Genomic DNA, 12301 nt, shown 5'->3' with positions numbered 1-12301 from the left:
GTCTTTGACATAGACATGCTGCAACAGTACAAAGCACATTCAGTTTATTTTATTACACTGCCATAGGATATATAATTTGGAAGTATGTTTGAAATCTCAGACTAACAGTCATTCTATTTATCTATATCTCATTAGCATAACAATATGACTTTATTTTAAGTTTAAATACTGATATATCTATGGTTTTATTTACTGGTTAATTTTCCTTCTTTTTCTCAGAGGTAAAACGAGAACCCTGGTTTTGTGATGTTTAGATTGCCATATATCAGTTTCTGGTTTAAAATTGTTATAGCCACCATGCCTTCACACACAAAAAATATGTGCAGATTGTGGATGTCCCAAAAGTCTGGGAGCCAATCTGTCGTCTTTTTGTTGTAGAAGATAGTTTGACTGTTTCATCGTGTTTTTACTGTTCTCTAGGGGCATGCTCTTGAACAAGCTATCATCAGTCAGAAGCCCCAGCTGGAGAAGCTGATTGCCACTACAGCCCATGAGAAGATGCCGTGGTTCCATGGGAGGATCTCTCGGGAGGTGTCCGAGGACCGTATCCTCTTTGGATCAAGAAGCAATGGAAAATTTCTGTGAGTTTATTTTTCTGTGGTATTGCTGTTTGCCTCCATTGTTACTGTACATTGTTGCTGTTGACTAGATTTCAAATGAGACTATGCCCTAAAGCATGGTTCATCCACTGTGAGAGCACCCGGTTCAGCATCATGTACATGACATGATGCTTCCTGCTCTAAGTCTTTCACTTAACTAAAGATGGAAAACTATAAAGAAAGCCTGGAACACCTGCAAGGGTGTCCAGCAGGGCCTGCTGGAGCCAGTTGTGACCAGCCCAGGGCATCCCCTGGCCTTTTCAGCCCCACTGTCAAAGCCTGACCATCTTCATCCAATACACAGGCTTACTAAAGTGGTACAATTAGGCACAAACTGCCTGTGTTAGTAGCTGTTGGGATTTGTATTTGTCAAGTCTCTCAGGGACAGTGGTAGTGCTTTGTAGTTAAGCATCAGAATTAATCCCTTCTACCTTGACAGCACCATTTGGTGTCTACTGCTTACCCTCTGCATTTACCCAGCCTAATGATCTTTTGTTTTCTGAGCACAAATGTGTCATCAAGATAGTGACTGACAGCCATCATCTTGGAGGACTAGACCAAGGGGTTTTTTTGGAGAGCCCTCATTTGAAATATACCAGTTTTAACAGAGCTGTCTTTTGTCACTCCCACCCCCACCTGCAAAGTATATTTATAATCATAAAAAATTAGGCTTAAAAGTCATTGGCAAGTAAGGATCACTTAGAGCTGTATAATTTCTGAGGGAAATTTCATCACTTACCCATGTAGTTTTCTTTAGCACTCAGCCTTGTCTTTTTTTAGAGGTAGTCCAAAGTGAAACCCCACAAGTGAGTGCAGGAAGGATATACTTACTCAGCACCAACTCTTTCACTTTACTGATTTTCTGTAATTGTGCCATACTAACTGCTTATGTGGATGCAACCCTCACATTTCACATTTCAGTCTCAGTTCACAGGAACCAGTAACTCCTTTAAATCCTATTCCCATTAGAGTGAATTCCTGTGAGGTCTTAACCTCAAACACTTTGATGATAGTGACATTTCTTGAACTCTCTTTTCTCCCCTCAGTCCTTGAATTTCTTGCGTTTCGTAGCCACTCTTGCCCAAGTATCCATGCATGCCTATTTCCAGCCTGATATTCCCTGTTCCCTATTGATGGAGATCACATCCAGAGGGGCATTTACCCAGTTGCTCTAGCTGCCATATGTATCAACACATTATATTAAATTTGTTACAGGTTTTGTTATACTTACAGTAAAAAATCTGTTACAAAAGTTACAAAAATTTGTGGAGCCATATATTGCTTTCGGCTGCATAAGAGTTCAGAGGATTTGATGAACACAGTTGCTGTTGCAGATTACCACCAGCCCAGCATCACCACCCAGCCTCTCTTTTTTCTTGGTCTTTGATTTTGCTTGTTTCTTTTCCTACATTTTAGACATAAGTCCCAGTAATTGAAACAAAAAGCAATCCTTTCTTGTAATGACAATTTTATACCTAAAAATATGTTGATTTTTTTTTTTCTGTTTTAACACCTTACCAAACCAACTCTGTATCAACTGAGTCATGATGTTGATCATATATTAAAACTGCCAGCTTTTCCAGTTTGTCTCAGGCACACATTGGTTTCTCTGTGGCCAAAGTACTTCTCTTTGGGGCAAGGGTAGAGGGGAGAGAAGACTAGTTTTTCTTCAAAGAAAAGGATCCATCAACTAGCATTTCTTAACAACAGGGATAGCTTTTGGAGTAATTGAGTGAGATTTTTTTAAGGGAATTGACATTTTCAGCCCAGTTACAAACATTGGTCTCTCTATAATCTTCTATAAGCATTTCTACTGGTTTGACTTTTGACTGGAAATATTTCACCAGCATTTTCCTGCGTTTCCTGAAGATGGCCTAGGAGGCATTTTTGATGCTGTTTGCAGTGACATGTTCAATGACTTGTGTGGGACCTTCTCCAATGGGACTGGTTATGTCACTGGATCCATATTTTACGTAGTTTTGATGGAACTCAGGTGGCTGCTTTCATATGAGGGAGAGAAAGCCATTTAAGAGAAAATGCTGATTTTAAGGCTCTGTTTAAATCATGAGAACTGCCACTGGAGTTTAAATAATGTGAAATGCTAGTGTGTTGATCTTGGGTCCCTTTTATTGAGGACAAGACTGTCTGCTTCTGCATATGTAGGATGCTTTTTGATATTGTATTAATTGTTCTTGCACAGACTTCCTGTCTGTCCATTTTAGAATGTAGTAACCACTCAGCTGCCATTTGCTCCTAGGGCCTCAGGGAAGACAGGGAGAGAATTCCACCTACCCCACAGTTCAGTAGCCAGTGCAGCAAGAGAAGTAATGTGTTGTTCATTTGTGTTGCAATCAGTTATTTTACATTCCTGAGCCATTCTAGCCCTCAGACTTAGAGCCTCCTTACAAACAGCAAAATAACTGTCTAATTCAGAGAGGTTTATTGCTTTCTGCAGTGGGTTGCCTAATGTGGGCTTGCCCAGCAGGTGTTGAGAAATAAACCACTCATTTCTGGCTAACTGAAGCAGAAGCAGCAGAACTGTTGAGCATGAGAGTGGTGCATTCTTTTACATTTCAGGCACAGACATCACACAGTTTTACTAACCCAGCAGCAGTGCTTGTCAAAATATTGTGTACGTCTGTGGATTCTGTACATCTGAAGGCTTTGAAGTTGTGACTCTGAATTAGTGTCTTTTTAACACTAGTCAAGATAATCAAGCCCAGTAGCTGACTGAAATGTGAAACTTTCAAATATGTACAGTCTAAGAAATGTTTGTTTGTTGAGGTAAGAATTGGAATGTGGAAAAAAGAGAGTAGCTAGATTTTTTAAGAGGTAGGTACTGTGAAGTTACTTGGATACCTGTGTGTGACAAATATCATATTGTTTATTATGGATAAAATAATAAATATTAGAAGGCTAGAATATTTCTGTGTATTTTTAGCAAGGTTCTCAAAAATCTCATTATACCAGAAATTTGCTATCCATGTGACCTACCTACATTGAAAAAAAAATTCAATACAGCATTTTAATTATTTACGCATTATTATGTGTAAATAATGCATCTGATATATAGATTTCTTTAGCACCACTTTGCAGCAATACAAAATTATCAAATCTAGAATTATTTTTAATGGTTTAAATATGGAAATAGTAGAAAAGCTTCTTGTCTGTCATTTAAAATATTATGAATAGCACATTAAAAAAAAAACACTACAATACATCCAAGGAAAAAAGTCTGAGTAAACCTGGATGCTTTACCAGGGAATTTTCAAAGATCTTTTTGAAGGGTTTTTTCATGGCTTAAAAAGTAAAGTAAATAATAACTTACAAGTAAATTATGTGTGTGGATGCTAGAGAGTTTGATTTCAAAACCAAACGCAGAAACCATGTCATGAAATGACATGAAATGAGAAGTAGTTTCTATCTCTTCTGTGAAGAATGTTTATGTAAGATTGCCACTCGAGGCACAAACTCCGGAGGGAAAAAATAGCAGTGGAATAGAAGTAAAATATCTCTAAAATTATCTGAAAAGAAACTGAAAATAGGGAACTTTGTGTCTGAAGCCCCACTTAATTTCACTAATACTATTTTACATTCTATATTGGATGATGGTTCTTAACCATATTTCTGGGGTTTATTACATTTTGCCTGATAAGAAACATTGATCATGAATCAGACTATTAATATTTGTAATACTTTTATTAGTATTTAATAGCATTTTTATTAATAATACATCATTAAATATTTACAATATTGTTGATATCTATGTGACTTCATACATGCATTTAAGGAAAAGTTGAGAAATGAATTATAACTTTGCTAAAAGCAAACAGCAGAAGAGTTAATTTTCTCTGTAGTTTCACATGTGAAACACCTATGTTATGTGGTAAGGGTTATCATATCTTGCCATTAGGAATCACCACTTAAGTTATACAAGCATGTGATCTTGTATATGTCTTAAAAAACAGAAGTTCTGAAGTTGGAGGAGGATAAAGAATATTCAGAAATACTTTTAAACTTAAAAATCAATATTAGAGAAACTGAGTTCAGGCATTGCGAATTAGCAGTTTAGCGTATATAAACTTTTTGCATCTGTTCATAGTTGTACGTAGTTCACATAAAATATGAAAAGTAGAAAATTATTTGGTGTCATATGCATGTCTTAAATAAGCAGTGAGAAAATTAAATCTAGTTCAGGCTATTACAATGAGCCACAGTAATACACCACATGATGGCATTCCACGACAACTAGAAAATAAACTGTCTCTTACATGTCACAATAGTTAATATAGTAAGAGTATTTCAAAATAATAAGGTTTGAAGTGCATTTGTGTGTAAGAATTTTCTTGTCTTTTGTCTGACCAAAAATGTATGTTTCTGGTACATATAGCAGTTTATATTTACACTAATATTGATGTCTTCTTATAGGAGCTTGCTGCTGAGCTAGATAATTTTTTGACCTGGTAGAGAATTCTTTAGGTAATTCTATCAGTATTAAGTTTGCATCCACAAAAGGGACTGGACATTGTTGACATCATAGAAGATGAAAACAATCCTATTAAATGTGACCTTAATTCCAGGATATTAACCAATGATGAAGTTCCTCTTGAAAGCGCCAAGAGTTGCTAGGCTTAGACGGCCATAAAAAGTTTTCAGGATGAATGATAATATAAAGACTATGAACTGTGTTTCTGGAGGTGCTGTCTTCCTCTCCACAGCAGCCTGGATGATGCCCATGACTCTTTGGAGAGCTGTTTACTGATCTGCAGTTAGATATGTGTTGGGTGCCACTTGCAGACCAGTGTGGCAGGGCTGTGGCTTCTCTAGACGGGCTCTGCACTGGGAGCTTCAGCAGCAGGGTGGTTCTGAGGTGTGAAGAAGATGTAGCTGAGATAGCTGTACTAAGAAGATCCCCTATTTCAGGTGCAGTTTTGGTTTGGTGAGGCATGGTGTATTTTGCTGCCAGTCAACTAAATAGACTGATGTGATGCAACCCTTCTAACAAAAGTATTTTGCAACTGTGTAGCCAACTCACCAGGAGATGAACTTTTGTATTCCACTGTACATAGCAGTAGTGTGAAGCTGAGATATCTCCTAAATTCTGTAGTGTTCTGACATTTGTGAAACAGCTTTGAATGTGTTAGAGAACAGGGGGAAAGAAATGATGCAAATAAGGACAGCAGTCAATCCATTTTGCCCTTTATATAATTCTTTTACAGATGGCACCAAGTTCATTTCTTACTACCCTCAAACTTGGAACATATGCAATGTGCATGTATCTTTGAAGTGATAATGAGTAGCCATGTTGTTAACAGCATTACCAGAGAGATGGTCATGAGGGCAAGACAAGCAGGAATGCTGGAGCTCCATCAGCAGTGGGGAATGTCAACGTCTCTGGCATTAACAAGGCTGTAATTGCTGAAAAGGCAAAGCAATGCTGAGAGTAAAATTTAGCATGCCTTCGGATTCAGGACCGAGAATAATTTCACACCATTCCTAAAGCAAGCATTTTGCTTGTTTATTTTCTTCGTAATTCTCCACTGCAGAATGCTGCAACTTCTGTTTTTTCTATGTAGTCAATGAGGCGTGTTGTAATAGCGATTTATTTCTTTGACCCTCAGGGATATTTTCTTTAGAAAAAGAAGGATCTTTTGGGTTTTCAGATGAAAACAGAAAAAACTGGGACATTTTATTTTTGGTTCCAAATGAAAATGCCAAAGGAAGGAATGGATAGCTATTTACACTGCCTGTAATAATGCTCCAATTTGTTATTTATTGGTTGCTATCTAGATTGCATTCCCAAAACCACAAAAAATACTCAAACACACATTGCATGAAGTATAATATCAATACCTAAATATTATCTGCATTGCATCAGGTAACAATTAGAATTTCTACGTTACTTATTCTGCTGTTTTAAAAATGTATGTCATAAAAAAGTCTAGATACCTTGGAACATCTCTAATATAGCTATGTACTCAAATCAGTTCTCAATTTAGTTGTTTATATTTTTGATTAATCTCAGTGGATGAAATGACAGTGTTTTTTATTTGCAGGTGTTTATTATCTTTACGTTTTTCTTTTGTACATTTGCAATTCTCTGCAATAGCATGAAATGATAGGCCAGGTGATACCTTCCTGATGGCTTCCTTCCTTGGCAAAACTTTTAAATGAAGACCTTTTATTTTCAGCAGTTTTTCTTGAAGATCAGTGAATAATGTGTTTCATTTCAGAGCACTTTAAAGCAGAGTGTGCATTTGGAATTTTGAATTTTTTTCTCAGCATTTTGAAAATTGTTACTGTCCATACAAGGAAAGTTCCATATATGAAGAGAGTTCCCAGATTTGATGTGAAGGCTCTGGGTAATACAGGCAACACCATCAAGAAGATGTGAAACTTTTACTTCTGTTCGAAGAGGTTTCAGTTTACAACCTTTTGGTTTGAACAGCATTTGCCTTTCATTCTATTTTTTACAGCAACTGTTGACATGGAACTGGTACTGTTACCCAGCTGCAGTTCTGGAGGTTTAGCCTAACCTAGGCACCCATTACCACCGCCTGCAAAACCAAAATGTAATTGTGAAACATGGCCTGGGGCAATCCATATCACCCAGTAAGGGTTCTGTTTGCCAAAACTAGAACTTAGACTGCCAATTTAATGCACTTGATACTTCTGCTTTTCAGATATATTTGGAAATGTGGTAGTATCTTCTGGTTTCATATTTTGTGGGGATCCAGGTTGTGTACCTCCTGATTTAGTCTTTTGTGGGGCTCTAGGTTGTGCTGGAGTTGACTGACTACAGTTTAAAACCCACCTTCTCCATAACCCTAAGGGAACAAGGCTCCCCCTGGACCCTGATTAATCACGTGTTAAAATGGAGGTATTTTTAGGATGTGCAGTGATAGAGCTGTCTGGCTGAATTTCACATGACTGTGAACTGTAGATGGTTCCAGAGCTGTGTAGCTGTTGGATGAGGGGAAGGAAAAGCTCCACAGTGCAACTAAAACCTTGTAAACCTGGACTTCACCAAAGTCCTGCACTGACAAATGACAGAGCAGTTTGGGTCTGTGCCATGGTTTTGAGAAATCAGGAGTCTCCCCTCCCACAGGTGCCTGTGCTCTTGAGAAATGTCTGCAGTGCCTCTGGTGAAAGTAGTAACTCTTGCAAATGAGAAACAGTTTCAATAAAAGTGAATTGTACTGGAGCCTCCATTTCTTCCTGTGAAGTATGAAGGATAGCTGCTACTGAGAAATAATCCATTGCATTTTTATAATCTTATTTATGCTTTATTCTGAACAGAAGCCTGATTGCAATGAAATCCCATTTGTGTTTTAGAAACAGTGCCGCCTATTCTGAAAATATTTTTCTAAGCTTTATTTGCTTAGAGCAGGTCAGAAAAGACAAAGTAAAAGTCACTCTTCGTTTTAGCAGAGCCTGTTGCTCTTCACTGGTCAGTCAGCACAGGAAATCAGCATGCTAAGGAAACACCTACATGCCATGAAGAAACCACAAGTGGTTCAATTTGCTTTAGAGACTTGCGCAAGTTGCTTTGTTTTCAGAAAAGAAAAAAACTGACCCTACTTCCCTTTTCTTTTAGCCATTGTCCTGTTCACATCTTAGGCAACAAGAATCACTCTTGAAAGAAAAAGGCACACAACTAATTTCGACAAAATACAGTTTTACTTCACCTTTGAAAGAGTCATCTGAGGAGAATAATTTAATACTTGCCTCTGCAATCTCCTAAGATATAACAGCAAGTACCAGTCTTGGACCAGCAAAGCTTCTTAACACCTTAGTGAGAATTTACTGCTGTATTTTATTTTCAAGGCTATTCAAAAATTCGAAGGAGAGTGAGTAGATATCTGTGCACACCAGAACAAGAAATGTTTTAGTGCTCCAGATCTAAGCTTTTCATTAAAAAAAGAGAAAAAAAGCCAGACAATTTTATTGAAACTCTACTGCTGTCACACTGATAGCTGTAAGTGAGCGTGGGAACTTGTCTGAAAGAAAAAGTCTTCTTTCTAAACTCAGAAATGTTGCACCAACTATGATGGGGCTGGTACCAAGTTTGTACTGGAACTACTCTGGTTCCAGTCATCAGAGAACACTGGTCCCAAGTCAGCTAGCCCCAAGTACACATCAAACAATTCTGTCATGCTTTTTAGGCATCTCAGATGGCACTCACAGGTCTCCTGGAAGAAGGAGATCATCCTGTGAGTTTTAGACTAAGTTTTTATATTACATTCGGCGATTTCTCCGTGGTGAATTTAGATGAGATACGTACACTTCAATACCATGTGAACTTTCATATGAATTCTATGTAAAATCTGCAACAAAACATTAATGTCTTTCCTGAAGTTATAAGAATTAATGATTACAGAAATATATTATTTTCTTTAAATTCCCAGCCACACAGCAAGCTATTTCAAACACAAAAATTTTGCCATTTCACATTATGTTCCTTTGGTGTTTTATCTTCAGTTCTTACTGTCCTCTCTTTACTTCAAAATAAAAGATACAAGCGAGATAAGCCGGTACTGCCAAAGCTTTAAAATGCATATTTTCCCAAAGAGGACATTATGCAGTGTACAATGTTCTGTAGCTGTCTCAGTGCCTTACGTCATTGTTTTTTTTGTTTTCATCGAATATTGCCTTTTGAAAGGAAAAAAGAGAAACTTCAGGCAATTTATCTGAAAATTAATTATACAAAGAAATAAATGAAAGGCTTAATACATTTAAAAAGGCTTAATAAATAAATGAAATGCAACTTCAGATGTTGCATTGCTGATTTTGTTTTTTGGGGTTTTTTTTTAAATTCAAAAGCTTTAAGGAAAGGATGATTTTAAAAGAACGTTCATTCCTTGTAAAGTGTAATCCTGAAAATCTTTTTTATTTCTACAGTATCCGAGAAAGGGACAGCAATGGTTCCTATGCCCTGTGCCTACTGAATGATGAAAAAGTGCTGCACTATCGTATTGACAGAGATAAGACAGGAAAGCTCTCCATACCAGATGGAAAGAGATTTGACACCCTGTGGCAGGTCTGTTAAATCTACATCACATGGATGTCTGTCATCACATTTCCATGTAACTGACCAAGGCAGCATTGTTTTATTTTGATTTGTGTCAATAGTCTTATACTGAAACCAAAATGTTTTGGCAGGTTATTTGTCATGTTTCCAACATTGTGTGGTTTCTGTACATTAAGAAAATATATATTAATATATAAAGCTATGTGATTGTAGAGAGTTTAATAATTTTTAAATGTGATGCTGCAGCCGAGTTCAAAACCGAGATTGATTATTCAGTTAGCTGAACATTCTCTAGGATGAAAGTCCATTTGCAAGTAACCATTTTCAATAACAGATATGCTTGGTTTATTCTTTTCATGCTAATGTCCTTTATGACAGCAACCAACAGAATTCTAGCAAGCAAAAAGACGATAGTTTAATATCTATATATTAAATATATCTTATATATTCTATATATTAATATAAATTAAATAATGCAGTGTATAGCTTTGAAATTCTCCACTTTCAAGTCTGCTAAAGCATGGCCTGCTGAGGCTTACCATCAAATTATGTCTGAGCCCTGATAAAGATTAAACAACTAAGAAATCCATAGGTGACTATGCCATAGTTGATACTAAAACTGAATACTGGTGAAATGACTAGTTAAATTGAAAATACTAAGGACATTGAAATCCCTGCAGAAATATCCTATGTTCTCTTGCTTAAAAATCTATTAAAATGAGAAAAGTGAGTCACAGATCTAAAATATGAATCTTTTCTTGCATATATTAATTCTTAACATTTTTCTAAATGTCCTACTTATTTCTTTCCTGATGTCACTAGAAATTTAAAAGCATCATGTAAAATCTTACAATTTTCGTGAACGTATCTGCAAGTCTTACACTCACAGACTTCTTTATGCCCAAATGGACAAGCAGTTGCAAACTTGTAAAAAATTATGTGGAGAGGACAATCCAGGAGCACAAATGGCCACAACTGATGGTGCTATTATTAACTGTGCACAACCCTTTGCAATTCTGAGGTCCAAAGAAAGCATTGCATACTAGGGCAATTCTTGCACTGTAAGTATGCCCAAAAATTTAAAATAAAATAAAAAAAGAAAATTTAAAAAAAAAATGAAAAAAGAAAGAGAGTGGGAACTCAGAGATATTTATGAAAAGAAGTTATTTGTTCAGTTATAAAGCCATTTAGCAGCAGAACCAGGAGGGGAATACTGACCCTTAAAAATCCAGTTCCAGGATCTCATTGCACATTTATCCACAAGATTACTTCAGAAACATATACCCCTGCTAAATAGAAATAAAGGACATGTGAGTAAAGATCTGCTGTCTGCAAATGTCATTTCTTATGACATATATCTAGTATTTTACATATGCACACGTTTCTAATATATTTAATGATACCATCCTCATATTTTCTTTTTTTTTTCTCTCATTATTTCTTTTTTTTCTCCCCTCTCATTTTGCTAGTTAGTTGAGCATTATTCATACAAACCTGATGGATTATTAAGAGTTCTTACCATTCCTTGTCCACAACCAGAAAACGGTGAGTGATTTCTATTATTTTTATGTGTCTTAAAAGACAAGATAATTATGATAAATATGTGCGAATTTTTTCCACTTCCCATATAGGTGGATGTATATTATCCCCTTTTTCAAATGAGGTAATATCTGGCAGATTGTGCCTGATGGAGGCAGACCCTGTATTGGCAGACCCTCAGACACTCAAATTATTGATCAGAAATGTGGATCTCAGAGTGGCAGTGTGTGTTACTTGGACCACAAACACGAACAAGGTGGTCTTCCCAGCACTGCTCCAGAGGTCCTTACTCCAAGCTGAAGCAGGTACAGCAGCAGTGCTGCTGCAGGAATTCAGGCTGGGTGCACCCAGCAGGTGAGTTCCCCTGCTGGGGAGAGCAGGGCAAAACAAGGCACTGGCTGCACCCAACACTGAAAATGGGGTCAGAGAGGAATTCCTAGATAATTCATGGGAAAGGAGGAGAAGAGGTGGGGGAAAGTGTCAGTGTGCTTTTTATCCTGTTTCTTCTTTAATGTCAAGTCACATTGAAGAGATGTTGTCCTCTCTCTTGACTGAAAAGGGAATATAGATGCATCTGACTGATCTATGTCCAACCTGTGCTCTTCCAGAGCTGGTTTTCTTTCTCTAAGGCCAGCTTCTGTCATTCTAACTGGATACCAGTGCCATGGTGAGAGGATATAGGATAATAGAATATAATAATAGAGCTATTTAAGTTGGAAAAGACACTCAAGATCATCATATCTGACACTCAAGTTTTTACTTTTTCCATTCCTTAGAATCACTGCATGTTTTTTCCACCATTATCTTCCTTCTCCTTTGAATAATTGAGGCTCTGCACTTACTTTTGTCTCTGGCCAGAACTACCAGAGTCTGCTTCATATAAGAGACAAAAGCAAAGAAGACAGTCCAAGAGAAACACTGCAAAGTGGTCTGAAAACTAGACAGTTGGTCCCCTCTGTAAAATTCTGTGTTCCTACACAAATTTCCCACCTTGCTCAGTATCATTTTACATTTGATTCTTTTGCAGATAATCTTAGTGTTAATAGTCATCCTTCTTCAGGAACATCTTCTAAGGTAAGTGAAGGTGTTGGTATAGCAATAGCATTCATTTGAGAAGGATTACAGTCACATA

At 37.0% G+C, this 12301-nt stretch overlaps 1 protein-coding gene across 1 annotated transcript in view; it reads left to right on the top strand.

The window, feature by feature from the left end:
• SYK (spleen associated tyrosine kinase) overlaps positions 1-12301 on the top strand; it is a 47155-nt gene that overhangs the window by 19149 nt on the left and 15705 nt on the right. The window contains exons 3-6 of the mRNA XM_079331135.1: positions 421-581; positions 9501-9639; positions 11100-11175; positions 12197-12243. Of these exons, the coding sequence (XP_079187261.1) occupies positions 421-581; positions 9501-9639; positions 11100-11175; positions 12197-12243 (423 nt within the window). The remainder of the gene's footprint in view (positions 1-420; positions 582-9500; positions 9640-11099; positions 11176-12196; positions 12244-12301) is intronic.

Source organism: Erithacus rubecula, assembly GCF_903797595.1.
Source record: "Erithacus rubecula genome assembly, contig: SUPER_Z_unloc_2, whole genome shotgun sequence".
NCBI lineage: Eukaryota > Metazoa > Chordata > Aves > Passeriformes > Muscicapidae > Erithacus > Erithacus rubecula.
This window is presented reverse-complemented; position numbering and strand designations above follow the sequence as displayed.